We start from the raw sequence: 18,124 nt of genomic DNA, 5'->3' as shown, positions 1-18,124 counted from the left end.
TGCGTAGTGTAGTAGGCAGGTGTGTAAGGTAAAAGGTAGGTGTGTAGTGCAGGAATTAGGTACATAAGGTAGATGCATGCAGGAATTACGTGTGTAGGGTAGAATGTAAGTGTGTTGGGTAGGAGGCAGGTATGTCGGGTAGGAGGCAGGTATGTAGGGTAAGAGGCAGGTATGTTGGGTAAGAGGCAGGTATGTTGGGTAAGTGTGTAGGATAGATGGGAGGTATATATGGTAGAACGTACGTGTGTAGAGCTGGAGATAGGTATGTAGGGTAGATGGCAGACCAGTCTGCACATCTTCCATATCCATTCTGTCACTATTTATCAACCGTATTTCAGCATTTCGCCATCCACTCCACCAATTCCTGGACTTCCCCATTTAGGCTTTCTTCAGTGCCTCAACTGCTTCAGTCCCTCTGATCTTTTCCTCCCTTATCGCTAATCTTCTTCCAACCAATCTCAAACCATTAAAACTTCCGCTACTTCCGTTCTCTATTTCAACAATTCCTGAAAATGTTCTCTCCATGCACTCACTTTCTCCCTTCCTTCACCAACATTCTGCCATCTATAACTTTCACCCCTGCATTACTTCCTTATTACCCTGTTTTACTTTTGTAACCTTCTTCCAAAACAGTTTTTTTTTTTCGTTCTCTCCATTTTGCACTCGGTTACCGCTAAACTCCTCATCGACTTTTTTCGCACTATCTTCCACAGCTCGTTTCACCTCTTTATTTCACCATGCTCTTCCTTTCATCCCATTACGTTTTCTGTTCACTCCACACAGTCTCACGTGCTGCAGATTTCTTCTGTGAATACCTCTCACATGCCTTCCCCCTCCTCATTCTACTCCAGTTCAGTCATCTCAGTCGCTCCTCCATTTCTTACTTTATCCGTCTGTTTCTTTTTCTCCTGACGACTTTCTATTCTCATTGCGGGGAATGCATCCTCCTGTCATTCCCTGCCTCTGTTTACCCATCAATTTTACACCTCTGTCGAACATAATACTACGCAATGATCAGTTATGATGAGTTATTTAAGAGAAGCCTGTGGAGTCACGTGGAGAGACAGGCTGACGAATGAGGATATAAAGGAGCGTTGTGGTGTGGATGTGGATGTGATAGGAAGCGTTATGAGGAACACACTGAGGTGGTTGGCCATGTGGAGAGGATAGAGGGTGAAAGACTGACGAAGAGAGTGTATGTGAGTGAGGTGGAGGGGGGAAGAGGGAGGGGGAGGCCGAGGATGAGATGGAGGGATGGGGTGGAGAGGTATATGAGAGAGGGGGGTGTGAGTTGGGAGCAGGGCAGTGAAATGGCGGGGGACAGGGCGACTTGGAGGCGATTTGTTTGTGGCCACCCCAAACGGGATTGAGGCGTCTGGCAATAGATAGATAGATAGATGATCAGTTAGTCTGCTCCCCCGACCGCTACACACACACACACACACACACACACACACACACACACACACACACACACACACATGTATATATATATATATATATATATATATATATATATATATATATATATATAAAACAGTCCTGGGATAAAACTTGTACTCTTTTTGGGAATAGTCCATCTTTCTTATCACTTCACCACCTCTCGATATTGTTAACTTCGTCAGTACGATGAGATATTTTTGTTACACCCAGACAGGAGGACAAACCCAGTGTGTGCGCCTAACTGCGACACTCACTGACTGAGTCCGTGAATCTTCCTGAAGGATGGGATCCAGGCTTCATGAGGAAGGGTGCCGAGGGTGGGGAGTAATGGAGGTGCGGCTTGGGTGCGTTTAGGACGTGATTGGGATGTGTCTGAGATAAGTCTGGTGCATGTAGCTAATCTTGTGCCTACATCATAACAGAATAGCCGTATATATGACACAAGGTCTCTCTTTCTCACCTGCACAACTGGAATCCAAGGGCCCAGTAAGGAGGCAACATGGGAAAGCCCACTGCCCCAAGATAACCTTTGATGGCCGAGGAGGGGGTGTCACCCAGGAAGAAATACAGGTCCATGATTCCACCGATGGCTCGCATGGTCAGGCCAGGAGAGGGGTCGGTCTCGGCCTCTGTGGTGAGGGAGATAGTGGAGAATAAAGGGGCATGACCAGCGAAAAGGAGAGGAGAGAGTGAGAGGGATTGGGGGAGTTGGATAGAACCAGGAGAGGAATGAGACGGAATGAATGAGAGGGGATGTGAGAGATTGTGGAATGGGAGTGAGACAAAAGAGAATGACGGAGGAGTGTGAGAGAGAAAGAGCGACCCCAGACAGAAGGGGGTGTCTAGTACCCAAACTCCAGGTCCCTGGCCAAAGAAGGCACGAAGGGCAGGCCCCGAGCTCATCAGTATGTAGGAAATATTTCTCAGTATTATATAAGCTAGATCAAATCACTGTTATTATCCTTTCTATCACAGAGACTAGACTTCGTCGTAGGAAATGATATCCTTTTCTAGGGGAGGGGGGAGGAAAGGGCGAGTGGTACTGCTCGGCAAGACTGAAGGTCGAGGGTCATAACGTGTCATAGTGCCAGGACACCAATGTGTTTCTTCCTGACCCTGATTGAGACTAAGGTCTAGGATTCCATTAATGGGTCTCAGGATTAAGCCAGGAAGGAGACTGGTCTCTGCCTCTGGGTGGGAAGGAGAAGGGCGGAGGGAACAGGAGGGAGATGGAATAAGTGAGTGGAAGTAAGAGGGATGGGAGTGAAAAAAGGTGGGCACAGACTTAGGGAGAGAGAAGTGTGAGGTAGTGAGAGAGACTGTGGGAAGGGGTAGGTTAGAGATACTAAGGGAGTGAAACATCGAGGGAAAAGATGAACGGAATTAAAGGAAAAATATTAAAAAGAACTGTAGGAGTTAAAGGGAGAGATGAAGTGGGATAAAAATCATCAGGGAAGGGAGTGAGAGAGACTGTGGAAGCCGGGAGTGAAAGTTATGTAAAATGAGATCGAAAGAGAGAGTGAGCGGGAGAGAGACTGTGGTGGTGGTGGGGGGGGTGATAGAGGAAATGAAATGGGGAGCGAATGAAATAGGGAAAAAGAGTTAGAGGGAGTGAGAGATTGACAAATGGAGTGGGAAAGAGAGACTAAACGAAGGGGAAGTGAGCAATAAGAGAATGAGGGAGGGAGAAGGTGGGAAGGAGTAATGAAAAGGAAGGCAATGAGGACGTGATGGTAATAATGTGAGTGAGAGGGAGTGATAGAGGGAAGCAAAAATGGTTGAGAGGGTGGCGAGGGGAGTCAGAGGGATTAAAGGAGTGAGTGAAGGAGTATCAGATCACTGAGAGGAGGTGAGGGTTAGTGAGAAAGAGGGATAGAGGAAGTAATATGAAAGAGAATGTGTGAGGGAAGCAGGATTGGGCAATAAAGGAGGAGGCATTCGTGGAGTCAGCGGATGGGAAGCCAATTTAATACTTTGGAATTTTCTTACGTCTGTGCTGTAGACTGTTTTTTATTATTTTTGTCTTAATGTGGATGTGGTTGAAAAGATTAGGAGAAATACACTGAGGTGGTTTGGACATGTGGAGAGAATGGAGAATGAAAGACTGACTAAGAGGGTGTATGTAGGTGAGGTGGAGGGAGGGAGAGGGAGGGGTAGACCGAGGATGAGGTGGAGGGATGGAGTTGAGAGGTATATGAGGGAGGGGGGGGTGAGTTGGGGGGAGGGGAGTCAAATGGTGGGTGACAGAGTGACTTGGAGGCGTTTTGTCTGTGGCCACCCTTTGCGGGATTAGGGCGTCGGGCTATAGATAGATAGATAGATAGTCTTAATTCAGCTACCACATACCGCACAACTAAGCTAAAATTAATATTACAGGGAAAATATGCTAAAAAGGGCCTAACAATTTCTAATTATAGTTAAATGCGACAAAGTTTACCCTGCACCTGGTCAAGATACCTGATGAACACGGACCTCGAGGCACTGAGAGAAGGAAAAGCCGGAGAATTAGGAGAGAGAGAGAGAGAGAGAGAGAGACACACACACACACACACACACACACACACACACACACACACACACACACACACACACACACAGAAAGGGGGGGAGGGGTTCAGAAGGGCAGTTCTTGTTTGGCCACTTTGATACTCCCCCTACTTTTGTGTTTAATTTTCCCTCTCTCTTGTCCAAGCCTATCCGAGTAAAATTATAGGCAATTGAGTTAGGATGCTATGTATGACAGATTCGGCATCATGAACTGGTCAAAATTTCCATATCTTTTACACATGGGATTAGCTAAGCAGTACTTTTGTTTTATAGCACAGACCTGACCCAACAGTGACACTTTACTTATAGGCAGAGGCCAAGACGATTCTATTCGAGCCTAGTCGAGGTAACGCATGCGAGCTGAGCCATATCAAACACGTTAAAATTATAACACTGGATGGAGCAATAGACTTTAATGCCCGAGATTACTCGAATTTTAGCTGTTTGAACGAACTGGAACCAGTTTAAGCCATGTTAAACATATTACTGCTGAGAAATGTTTGAGATGAAAGAAAAGGGATGAGGTTCTTCAAGCGAAAGTACTCTGCGAGCAGTGTCCAGTCCCACGTTTCTATATTCACGGCGGACATCTTTTGCCTCTTGATTCTGGCTTTTCCAACTTTTTAGTTTTCATTTCCTATGTCTGGATGCCGCTGGACACACAGCAGTTGTAGGATATTGGGTTCTAACAGTGGTTCCTAATGCTTTAGGTATCGCGTACCCTTTTATGCCAACCGTATATAGTTGGGTACCTTTTTTTTTTTTTTTTTTTCTTTTGCAAAGAAGGAACTAAAGGCCACGAGCCCGCGATAACTGTTCCTTCCAAAAGAAAAACAAAGTACAAGAGAGAGCCAAATTCAAGATCCGTTCATTTCGAGATACCTGGACACACTGCGTTTGAAAGACTGGAGATCATAGGAAGCCGAATATTCAGACAGAGACAAACAGTTCCAGAGCTGACCTGTTGCATAAATGAAGGACTGGGAGCAACGGTTAGCTCTTGCATTAGAGAGTTGGACAGAAAAGGGATGAGAGTTTGCTGCTAAACGGTTGCTAAGTGCCCGTCCAAGAGGTGGGGGAATGCATGCGGACAGTTCAGAGGAGCAGTGACCATTGAAGTAACCATAGAAAAGAGGTAAAGATGCAACAGTGCGGCGAAGAGACAGAGGTTGTTGGGAGTCAGTAAGAGGAGGAGAGTTAATGAGACGAAAAGCCTTTGATTCCACCCTATTGAGAAGAGCTGTATGCGGGGAACCTCCCCACACATGAGAGTTGTACTCCACATGGGCGGATAAAACCCCTGTATAGAGTCAACAATTGTGCAGGAGTCAAGAAGGAACGGAATCGGCTTAGCACACCTAATCTCCTGGAAGCAGATTTTACAAGAGATGTAATATGATCTTTCCAAGATAAGTCCCGAGTAAATGAAACCCCAAGCATGTTCATGGATGATGCAAGATTAAGCTGAATATTAATAATCATTAGTGGGTACACCTGTGGAAGTTTCTGTTGGGTTCATAGGTGTAAAAACTGAGTCTTTGATGCATTAAAAACAACAAGATTATTTTTACCAAAGTCAGAGATACAAGCCAAGTCAGACATTAGGTGTGCCATAGCCTCATCCCTTGTTTGTTGAAGTAACTCCTGAGATGGATGCTGCAGGAACCGAATGGAAAGGTGAAGGGTGGAATCATCAGCGTACGAGTGGATAGGGTTAGATGTACAGCTTAGATGATCATTGATGAATAAAGGGAATAAAGTTGGTGATAGGACAAAGCCCTGAGGAACACCACTGTTGATAGATCTAGGAGAAGAACGATGGCCGTCTACAACAGCGGCTATAGAACGACCAGAAAGGAAGCTAGTGATGAAGGCACAGATAGAAGGATAGAAACCGCAAGAGAGCAGCTTGGAAATTAAAGATTTATACCAGACTCGATCGAAAGCCTTTGAGACGTCAAGTGCAATGGCAAAGCTTTCGCCAAAGGAGGATGACCAGGAGTCTGAAAGATAGGTGAGAAAATCGCCAGTGGAGCGTCCCTGACGGAACCCATACTGACGATCAGAAACAAGGTTGTGATAGGAATGAGGCTTTAACATTTTTCTATTAAGAATTGACTTGAAAACTCTTGAGATACAGGATACAATTGGACAATAGTTAGAGGGTTGGGAATGGTCACCCTTCTTTTGGACTGGCTGAATGAGAGCAAACTTCCAGCAAGAAGGAAAGGTACAAGTTGATAGACTAAGACGAAAGAGTTTGTTTAGGCAGGGTGTATGCACAGAAGCACAGTTCTTGAGAACAACAGGAGGACTCCATCAGGACCATATGCCTTGTTAGTACTGAGGCCTGTGATGGCAGAAAATACATCAGCTGAAGAAATTTTAATGTCAGCCATGAGGAAGTCAGAGGGGGGAAGTGATGGAGGAACAGTACCGGAATCGTCTAAAGTGGAATTGGAGGAGAATGTCTGAGCGAAGAAATCTGCTTTATCGGTAGAAGAAATAGCTACAGAGCCATCAGAGTAGAACAGAGGGGGGAAGAATGATGAGGTAAAGTTGTTAGAAAGGTTTTTGGCAAGGTGCCAGAAGAAGCGTGAAGAATTCGAGTTGGAGAGTTGAGAGCATTATTTTAGTACTGATGAAATTATTTTTAACAGAGCGAAAAACAGACTTAGCATGATTCCGGGCAGAAACGTATAAAAGATGTGATTCAGGGGTGGGTTGGCTCCAGTACCTTTTATAGGCCCTCTCCTTGTTGCGGACAGCATTAGGACATGCGTGATTAAACCAAGGCTTTCTTGCATTAGTCAAAGGATATGAGAAATGAATGTATGCTTCCATGCCCGGGAGAATAACCTCTGTCATGCGCAAGGCACACTCAGATGGCTCCCAGCCATGGAAGCAATAATCATTCCATGGAAAACCAAAGAAGTACTGCCTAAGGGTCTCCCTATCCGCAGCTTCAAAGTGCCACAGATGACGTTTCATTAGAGGGTCTTTGGAGGGTCCACAGGCCGTACCGGTGCGATAAGACAGGATAAGGTGATAAGGTTGTGATTGGAGGAGCCCAACGGAGAGAAAAGATTAACAGTATAAGCAGAAGGATTAGTTGTAAGGAAGAGGTCAAGTATGTTGGAGCTCTCTCCAAGGCGGTCAGGGATACGGGCAGGGTGCTGTACAAGCTGCTGTACAGTAGGTCATTAAGGATAGAAAAGGTGTAGGCTTGTTCACCAGGTGGATCAGTGAAATTAGAGGAGAGCCAAAGGTGGTGGTGAACATTGAAATCTCCTAGAATGGAGATTTCAGAGAAAGGAGAAATGGATAGAATGTGTTCCATCGTAGAAATAAGATAGTCGAAGAATTTTTGATAGTCAGTAGAATTAGGGAATAAGTAAACAGTGTAGATATATTTAGTTAGAGAATGACGGCAAAGCCGAAGCCTGAATGTAGAGAATTCAGAAGAATTGAGTTTTAAAACTTACACAAAGCCAAAATCCGTAATATAAACTCATCGTAAATCCTTTGCAAAACCGCTGTTTTTCAGTCTAGGTTAACAGTAACAACAATGGTCTATATAAGAACCGTTAATAAACTTGATAAATAAAAATGTGGTGGATTGACGTTTCTCAATTATCATTTCCATTAGAGAGACTTTCAGCCTCGTTTTACTGTAGCTGTGAGAAGAACGGGTCACTGGTGTATCTGACAGACCAATTAAACGGTTCTCACTGGTTATTCAAGCCTCATTATGTAACTGAAGGCGGGATGTGACATTACAGCCATGATATCTTGTAAGTTACCCAATCAGATCTTTCGAAAAGCGTGTGAAATTTATAAGGAATATGCAAAATTTTACTTCGCAGTTCCGAATTATGTACAAAACCCATTGCAAATCTTATAAATTATGAGTGTTTGCGTACCAAAGTTAGGCTTTCAGTGTACCCTCGATGAATACATATCACCCTAAAGTTGGATTAGCAAGACTAAGATTGGTGGAGTAAGACTGATAGAAAAAAGTGATTGTGTAAGAAAGGGCAGGAATGGTGGAGCAGGACAGGCTAGGAGGAGTATGACTGATGAAGCAAGACAGGTTGAAAACTGCAATGGCGTAAGAAAGAGTAAAAACTAGTGAAGCAAGGCTGGTAATGGAGACTGCTAGAGTAAAACAGAAAAGCCAAGACAAATGAAGTGACCTTAACAATAAGCGAGTAACTGAGTACTTGGTCTCACCCATGGCGTTGCTGTTGAGCCAGAGTACAGCGTGAGAGTAGCCTCCCTCCTCCATCACCTGATACATGGGGTGCACGCCGTATAGGTTCTGGCCAGGCTGGGGAGCAGACAGAAATAATGGATAGATGGGGGATACTTGGAAGGGACAGAGAGTTAGACAGGTAGTAGCAGGAGGCGGAGGGATATATTAGGAGACAGATTATTAATTTAGAGACAGGGCCGGGGGAAGTGGAGTGGGTGTGGGAGAAAGATAGTCTGAAGTGAGATATGAGATGAAGAGAGGGAGGTAGAGTGGGTGTGGAGGAGGGATAGGGGTAAAGGAAATGGGGTGCGAGAGGTAGAGAGGGAAGTGGAGTGGGTGTGGGGAAGGGACAGGTGAAAGTTGAGTGGGGTGTGAGAGGTACAGACAGGGTTGGAGTGGGGAATGAGACTGAGGAAGTAAGGGAAGGTACGGAAGATATAGGGAGCGAGGAAGGTGAAGGCAGTAGGATTAGGCTTTTATCTATGCATCCCATCATTTTATCCGCAAGTTCACATATCCGTTTTATATCCATCCGACAGTCCTTTCGGTCTTCCATCTCAAGAGTATATCTCCTTTTCTTTGTTTTCCCAATTCATCAGTCTTTTGATCACTTCATTGTTCCATGCATCCATTCTTCCGTCAGTTAAGTTATCCTTCTGTACTTCCTTCCTTCTTTAATATAATTACTTCTGTCCAAGCAAATAACTTTGTTATGAGCCACCAAGCCACCTAGTATCTATACTTCCCACATACTCCCATCCTTCCGTCAGCCCTTCTATCAGTTCATTTAATCATTTTACTGTCCTTCTACCTGTCAGTCAGTCAGTCTGCCTGTCTATTGATCTATCCATCTACCTCTCTGTCTTTCTAACCATTTATCTGTCTATCAATCCATCTATCTGTCTACTTATTTATCTGTCTGTCTGTCTGTCTGTCTATTTATCTGCCCCATCCATCCACTGACCTCACCAGGCGCCTGGTCCCGAGCGAACATAGGCCACGTGACGTACTGGAGGTCGTGCACAAGGGAGGCGTGGTGGGCCTCTCCTAGCCCATACAGGTAGCCTCCAGGTAGCCTAGTGCTCACCTGTAGCAGCTGATCCGCATAAGTGAAGCCACCAATACGGGTGTCGAATCTGGATGTGAATAAATCAATAAGTAAATAAGTTGAGCGCAATCGGAGAGCGCATACCTTCGCCAACACCTACACCAGATAACTCAGATCACCACCAAACTTCAGCATCTTTTCCCTGGTTCATGACCCACATATTCACAAAATTTCACTGAAGTCCATGAACAACTTATTTACAAATCTCTTGGAGAAACAACTAAAAAATAGTCCTGCACCGAGACTCGAACTCAGATCACCATCAAAATTTAATCGAGTCTTCCTCGGGCCGTTCGTTACTCACACATCCACAAGGTTTCACTGAAATCCGTCAATACCTTTTTAAGATATCTTGTGGACAAACAAACAAACAAACAAACAAACAGGAGTGAAAAGATAACCTCCAACTTCACTGAAGGAGGTAATAGTAACTGACGGCCCTGGATTAGATTAATATTTTAACCATGATGACGCCTGTCGTGGTATATTTTTGTTATTGAAGGACGATTTCATTCTTCCATTGAGAACTCCTCAGTAGCGAAGAAAATGAGTGAATGTTGCATCTAATTCCTCCAGCTACAGAAATTTCTCATAGGCTAAATGAAGCAGTCTAGCGGTGTTAAGAATTAAGTAGAAGGACGTCACAGGTTGAAAAGTTTCAAGACCAAAATTAAAAGTGGATTATAGTGAAATGAAGTTTTTACCTACCGGTATAGGAAAAAGAATTCTCCTGAATGAGTGTAGAACAAGGATGTGAAATAATGTATATAAGAAACTGACAGTCATGTATGATGCAATGTCATTTATTACGATGATCGCTTAGCATTGTATTCTTGCTATTTTCAAACTATTTCACTTTAATTAGAAGTGACTTTTCAAACTAGAATGGCAGTTCTCGACTTCATAACCTTTATTGTAAAAGTTCTTTCAAAAGGTGGGTTAACTCGTCTCAAGGTGGCAAGAATAAGTGATATGTCAATGCTCTGAGACGATTGAGGGATTAACACGGATGAAATGAATTTATTTATTGTTTGTGTGAGTGACTGTTACTATGCATGCTTAGTCTGGAGGTGAAATAATTTAATTAATATCAAAGTGCAGGTAATCCAGTTTTGAAAAGAAAAAAAAATACTTTTCTGAAAACTAGAAACTTGGCGTGAACCTAACATAAAGGAGAGAGAGAGAGAGAGAGAGAGAGAGAGAGAGAGAGAAATCAGTCATCACATGTGTTTAACCGGTCGACAGAGGCTTAGCCAGAGGAGTCTGAGGGGTGATAAAGTACTAGACATCCCTGAATCATCCCTGGCCATCCCATTGACCATCCCAAATTTCCGGAGAAAATCCAAAGGACCCCTTAAGGAGTTCCTCTTGCGTCCCCCAATAATTAGGCGTGTAGAAGCAGATGACATATATTTCATCTGAACCACGTCTACCTTAGATGTAATTCAACTTACGGAATGCGTTCGAGTAGTGAAGGGGTAGTTATGACTACATTTCACCCTTTTAGTTTAGTCTGTATTTCCTAAGATGAATAAAATCGTCTAAAAGTAGCAAGAACGAGACAAAAAAGAAGTCATCGTAATGTAAACAACTTACATCACTTTGTTTGTAACCACTCGCCGAACGACGATTGCAAAGTTGCCTTCATCATCCTCGAAGGTGACATTGTAGGCTGGACTGGTAGGCTTTGTGGGTGACGGCAGGTTCAGTGGTACGGGAGCTTCGAACCGCTCCTCCCCTGGAACCCTCACCTGTGTACAGTTCAGGTCAATTAGTTGTTTTACATCCCTTCAGAACTGCATCAAAACTGAGTAATATATTGCTCAATTAATCTGTAAAGGTTTATCAAATTTGAGTTTTGCTTGTGAGTTCCGAAGGCCAGGTGCACAAAGACTCGAATCTCCCCTTCCCTTGTACAGTGATTAATGTACAGTAACGGACAACAGGTCCTTTACATGTCTAGGGCTCTAAACTACTGAAGCAAGACAGCAACCTACCTAATTACCACTGAATACTTTGGTATTATCTCACAATATTTTAACACAGTTTTGGGACAGTGTTAACCAACTGATTCCACGTGCCGTCCCTTTTAGTTTAATATTTTTACTAACAGCTGATTTTACACAGCTCAAGAAGGGCCTCGTAAGTAATGGGATTTATTAAGGAGATATCTAAAAACTCTAGTTCAAAGTGAGTATCCTAATCTGAATAAAATCGCAGGTGACAGCAAGTCTAGGACGAAGGCGTCCTCTGACTCATTAGGTTGAGGAACTGTTGACCCCGGCAGTGCTTTTGTAAAAAGTAGTTCTTTTTTACTGCTTCGAAACTGATACACCATTAAAATTTGAAATTCATCCACTTTCTCGAAACGGTGACAGTTCTTAAAGCAGGCTGGGATCTTTTTTCACTGCTCTGAAAAAAAACAGGTGTGAAAACAGACCATTCAGACCATTGACGGTGAGTGCGCATTTAATAATAATAATCCCTTCCACCTCCAGTAAATAGACTATTATAACAAATTATTTATGTATGCAAGATACTAGCAAATTTCCTTTTAACTACTCATTGTACATTAGTCATCAAGTAACTTTTTTAGGAGATGAGCCACAAACAAAGAGGAAAGTAACTCGTGATACACAACGGCAAAATAAAAGAATCTAGAGTGACCTGGATATAAAATGTCCCTAACTGATGACTGATGTACAAATGCACTTGGAATATTACTCTTAAAACGGTAAGCATCGCATACAGATGTGATATTGCACTAGCTTTGTTTCCTATCTTAATTATATTAACCCCTTATGGATCCAGTTTTCAAAAGTTAAGTAATTACTCTCAACTGTATCCCCCACGATCGGTTTCTTTCATTTATAATAAATTTTGTTTCACCCTGTTTCTCTCCATAAATTTATCATTTGTCATCCTTGTTTTTATTCCCTCCGATGGCCAACCATTTTTTCTTTTCTTCAATAAATTATGATTTTATAGTTCGCCTCCTCATTTCAAGAAAAAATATTGATTCTTTTTATATTCATTTCTTTTTGTTCTTCTTTTTTCCTTCATTTGAAACTCCGCGTTATTTCACCTTTCTTTTTGTTCTGCCCTTATTGTTTACACTCCATTCTTTATCATCCTATATTCCTTTCGCTCCCCCCTCATTTCAGCTCCTTTTCCTGTCTTTTTCACTCCTTCCTGCCACTAATCTATCCATCCATCCATCAATGCTTACAGTGTACCGTCACCAATAAATTCATCAGATTGTCCTGAATTACTCATTTCTTCTTCCATCTACAGTTTCCTTCTATCCATTTCTCCACCTTTATCTTGAAAAGGTTCCCTTTCTTTCAGCCATACTCTCTCTCCAACAGCACTGGCTCTCCATCCATCATGAAAACTCCATCCTCTTTGCATCCAACCCTACTAAAAACCCCACCACCCATCACGAGAAGTATATTTTAACACTTCCATAGTTTTTCTTTTCATTCATTGACGCTCATCCCTAAATCCCCTCTCAGTCCATATTTACACTTCATCCCATACCGTACATTTACTTATCCATCTATCCATCCACTGAAGTGTACCCTCAACTCTACACCCATTTTATCCATCTATGCATCCATCCATTCCCACGCAATCTATGCTTGCTCTCCACCATCAACCTTAAATTCACCCATCCATCCATCCTTCTGTCCATCCATCTGTCTACTTAACTTCACATCCATCCATATGTCTAGCCCTCCACTCAGTTAATTCACCCATCCATCCATCCATCTATCCATTAATCCAACCAACCTTTCATAGATCACTACGACCACAGTTGTGCCTCCGCTTTACCGGTCCTTTCATCCATCCAGCAACACACCCATCCATGCATGTGTTAATCTATTCACCTATTCACATTCAACGGAACACACACTTGTCCATCCAACCTAAGCCCTGGATCAACTTTATCTATCTGTCAATCCATCCATAATTTGTCCATTCATCTTCAGCGCTAAATTGGACTATTTATCTGCTCATTCATCCTCCTCAGTCCTATATCCACTCCATCCCCTACAGCTATCCCTCCAACCTTACCTTAATCCTGAAGAACTCGTCTCCATACTCCATCATATCCACCACCAGCGTCTCCTTCATCCCCTCCACCACCTTGGCAGACGTCTCCTTCAGCTTGAGGGTGAGGGAAGACAGGCCGGGGGAGGAGGCAGCTCTCTCAGGGGTGAGGGGAGAAAGAATGGAGTATCCGTGTAGAGAGGGAGGAGGGAAGAAACAAGATGGCCCTTTTCCAACCGTAGGTATCCACACACAGCCTTTTGTTTCGCATTGCTCCTGTGTGACTTGACCTGCAGGGAGATGGTAAGCTAAGGAAACTTTCGGGAGAACTGGTGAATGATGAGGAAAGTAGGAAGCCAAATACGGAAATTAGGGAGAAAATGGGGACACGGTGAAGGAAAGCGAAGGGAAAAATTGTCTCTGCTGGGGATACAAAAAGAGAGGTTATAAGTGCCAGAGAAATCAGAGGGGAAGTAAAGACGATTAGGGAATTTAGAGGGAGAAATGAGGATATTATGGGAGAAACTAGTGACACTAAGGAAATAAAACATAGGGGAGAAATGGTGAATGTCAAGGAAGTAAAGGAGGTTATTAGGGGGCAATGGTGAATGTCAGGGAAATTAAGGGAAAAATAACAGGCACCAGGAAAAAATGACGAAAAGCTAGGGAAACTGAAGAAAAACAGAAGAAACGGTGGGTCAGGGAAGAAAATGGGGAAATCAGTGGGATGAGCAGGATATAAAGTGGCCATGAAGAGAAGAATGAACATGAGGCAATATGACCCATTCCTCTTTTGGATAACCACACACACACACACACACACACACACACACACACACACACACACACACACACATGCGTGAATTAACCCACCATGTCCAGGTAGATTTTTCACCAATGACCTCCCCTAATCCCGGCAGATTTTCGATTTTTTTTTTTTAAGGGGGGGGGCTAAAACCTCCGCTTTTTATGAAAATTGTAATGCTAGGTGAAAAAGGCCCGACTCCTCGGTCCTAAAACACCTAACGTGTAGCGGGGTCCTCTTTCGAGACCGGAGCTTAGTGCAATGAAAGAGAGGCAGGACACAAAACCTTCAGGCAATAACCTTTTACACGTGTATTACCACAGTCAGACACAGGACAAAAGCAGCAGATATTACAACACAATATATGACACGGAAATAAAACCTTAACTAGGATATTAGTATCTCGCAGGACACTGGCTTAACTAATACTGTTGCCAATACAGAAAGTCTAGTGAACAGGTGTACAGGGAACACGGGCGCGCGTGGGAGCGCGGGAAGAGGGAGTTCACACGGAGGGGGGGGAGGGGAAGGACTCGTGACGGGCCAGAGCAGAGGTATGGTAATATTGGGAAAGGGTAAGTATTATTAACCCTTCTCAGGTAAACCTATAAACCTCATTTCTTTCGCTCTTCATTTCTAATTTCTCTTTCCTGTATGTGTTTATCCATTATTCTTTCTAGTATGTTATAATCTTTCTTCCTTATTCCCCCGATCCTCTGTAATATCTCTAACTTTCTATCCGTCTCTGTCTATCTATCTTCCTATCTATCTATCTATCTGTATATGTATGTATGTATGTATGCATGTATATATATATAATATATATTTACATAAATTTATATATACACAAGTATCTATCAGCATATATATATATATATATATATATATATATATATATATATATATATATATATATATTTATATATATATATATATATATAGGTACAGTGGTAAAGTGTGCGTTTTCGTTCACTGAAGAACGAGGGTTCGCGCCCCGCCAGGGTAGAAAACTTTGGGAGCGTTCTCCAGGCCACGTACTGAATTGGCGGACACAAGGGATGCTGTGGTTGAACCAGTGTCGCATACTATAAAGTATGCTTGCACCCAGTCGGCCTGCGCTGGCCGATTACACTTGGTTCACAGACTACACACACATCCAAAGCCACTCCAACACTACAATTACACTTACAAGCACTTCTCACCCTACATACAATCTCTACTAGACAGCCTAAGCTACTTCGTGGAGATACATTGACTGTATCGTTCCCACTTCGGTCGGAATATGCCGGTTCTGCAGTGGACACTCAAAGCAGTACGTGGCAGTAAGAACACTCCCAAAGTTCCTTACCCTGGGGTTACGCGAACCCTGGTTCTCCTGTGTACGAAAACACACACTTTACCACTGTAGCCTAACACAGAAGCTCATAAATATATATATATATATATATATATATATATATATATATATATATATATATATATATATATATATATATATATATATATATATATATATATGTTTTTTTTTTTATGTGTCCGACTCTGGGCATAGGCTTCACAGCCTGCTATCAAGGCCCAGCAGTCCTCCTACATACCATACACCTCTACATGTCACAACTTTGGCGCTAACACCCACCGTCCATATTGAATACATGCTAGGGCTGTCTCATACAGGACTGGTGTATTGGTATTAGCGGGGGTATTTTTACGACATGTCGGCGGGTCTTCTGGTAGATCAGTAAAACCTGATATGAAATCCAAATCCTTAAACTGTTCCCTGCCCCAGCCGAGATTCGAACCCGGGTCCGGTGGGACTGCAGGCCACCTCTCTACCGATTGTGTGTGTGTGTGTGTGTGTGTGTGTGTGTGTGTGTGTGATGTCTGTTGCTAATTTTATTTTCATTCATCTATTTATTCACACAGCTATACATACTCCACACATCTTCAGTGCAGTCTTTCTGTCCAACCAACCTATTCACCTGTATCTACCTAACACTGCCAAGGTTGACAAACACCCCTGATTCCTCTAGTTTGGACCCCGATCACCACCACACCGCCTATCCATTTATTCGTCCATATTCTGTCCATCCATCTTGCCATCATTACAATGATGAAGAAATTATTCCGACTGGTATATGAAGGGTGGGTAGGATCCAGAAGCAGGAAATGGATGTTGTCAGTTCACTCATCCATCTTTCCTATCATACATTCATCCGCACACCGGTCTCCCTGTCCACCCACCAGTAATTTCATCCATTTCTCAAAACATCCATTTACTCTCCGTGTGCAGCTCGCATTCAGGTAACACTGGAGTACTCAGCAAACTTAAGAATATAGTCTTGCTACTGATGGTGCAAGCATCCCCATTGATTCCTCCATTAATAACCATCACCATTACACAGGCCATCCAATAACCAACACCATTACACAGGCCATCCATTCATCCCTTCGTTCATCAGTTTATCTATTCATCTGTTAATTCATCCATTACTTTAACAAGCTCTCACAGACAGTTCCGACAGGCCACCCGCCATACATACATTCATTCACCCATCGGTCTCTTAATTCATCCACTCATCCATCCATTCATACTGTATACCGGTTACCATTCATCCATCTACCTCTTCATCCATACATCCTTCCATTCATGCATTTACCTCTTCATCCATACATCCTTCCATCCATCCATCTACCTCTTCATCCATACATCCTTCCATCCATGCATCTACCTCTTCATCCATCCATCCTTCCTTCCATCCATCTACTTCATCCATCCATCCACTCACCGTATGCCGCTCCCAGACAGGTAACACTTGAGAGTGCAGGCAGCTCCGGTTCAGCATCGCTATCGTCGCTGTTCACTGACAAAACACCCCCTATGATTCCTCCAATGATGGCCGCCACAATCACCACAATGACCACATTCCGGAAGATTTTGCTGGCGTAGAGTTTCTTCAGCCTACCACCACACCCGCTGATTCGGCTCTTGTTACTGCCCTTGCTGCTGCTGTCGTTGTCAGCGGCGGTAGAGTTAAGGATCCTAACACCACCTACAATGTTTTCACTGCCAACGTTGCCGCCACCTTCCATTTTGTCCCTCTGGGTATGTGGCTAACTTAACCACCAATACATTTACCACAGTTATATCACCGTTTTCTTTCTCATGTAATCGATGTTACTACCACAGCACTGTCACAGCTGTATCACCGTTTTCTCTGTTTGTCCTGCCGCTAAAATTGTAAGTTATGCATCCCCGTTTTCTGTGTGTGTGGTTAACTTTTCTGCTACCACATTTACGAGTATATCATCGTTTTCTGTGTCTTGTTGTGTCGTTTACTATACTATCACCCAGCGCATGACCACAATAATAGTCTTCTCTCTAAGTATGTGGCTGATCTTATATCTATGTAGTGTTTCTTTAAGCTGAATAAAACTGTCAGACATTAACATTCTAACAATGAAATATCGGGCCAACTATGGAAGGGTCATAATGTTTGTTTTTTTTATGCTATAACTATGTAAGGTTGTCTAGCTTGTCTCTGCTGAATAAAATCGTTCGCATTTAGTGAGAATGAAACATGTTTGAATATCGCAGTGTTAGGCTTAACTCTGCTAGCCTACCCACCACAACCACCACGTTGGGATACCCTCACTTTTTCTTATTACTGCTTTTGTTTTGTTCTGGCTACTGTCAAATGAGTTTATTACCGTAGGGAAGACTTCTTGAATGAAAGGGTTAGATAAACTTTCACCAGACCACTACTTGAGGTCCTTCCTAACGAAATGTATCATCAAGGGACAGAAAGAATTCAATTGTAAAAAAAAAAAAAAAAAAATCGTATTAAGTTGGTTAGCAGCACACTTATCACAAATAATTACTGTATTTATTTGTGTGTGTGTGTGTGTGTGTGTG

General features: G+C 43.0%; 1 protein-coding gene across 1 annotated transcript in view; it reads right to left on the bottom strand.

Moving 5' to 3' along the window:
* The window catches only part of LOC145401961 (maltase-glucoamylase-like), a 234,475-nt gene extending 217,174 nt beyond the window's left edge, over positions 1–17,301 (bottom strand). The window contains exons 1-6 of the mRNA XM_080274065.1: positions 16,998–17,301; positions 13,431–13,696; positions 10,950–11,104; positions 9,210–9,381; positions 8,224–8,320; positions 1,904–2,072 (exon numbers count right to left, since the gene is read on the bottom strand). Coding sequence (XP_080130191.1) covers positions 1,904–2,072; positions 8,224–8,320; positions 9,210–9,381; positions 10,950–11,104; positions 13,431–13,696; positions 16,998–17,301 — 1,163 coding nt within the window. The remainder of the gene's footprint in view (positions 1–1,903; positions 2,073–8,223; positions 8,321–9,209; positions 9,382–10,949; positions 11,105–13,430; positions 13,697–16,997) is intronic.
* Between the last annotated feature and the right edge of the window lie 823 nt (positions 17,302–18,124).

This window comes from Coenobita brevimanus, chromosome 57 (assembly GCF_032717465.1).
Source record: "Coenobita brevimanus isolate Jiangsu-jjx chromosome 57, ASM3271746v2, whole genome shotgun sequence".
Classification (NCBI taxonomy): domain Eukaryota; kingdom Metazoa; phylum Arthropoda; class Malacostraca; order Decapoda; family Coenobitidae; genus Coenobita; species Coenobita brevimanus.
The sequence above is the reverse complement of the archived record's forward strand: the minus strand, read 5'-3'. Positions and strand labels throughout refer to the sequence as shown.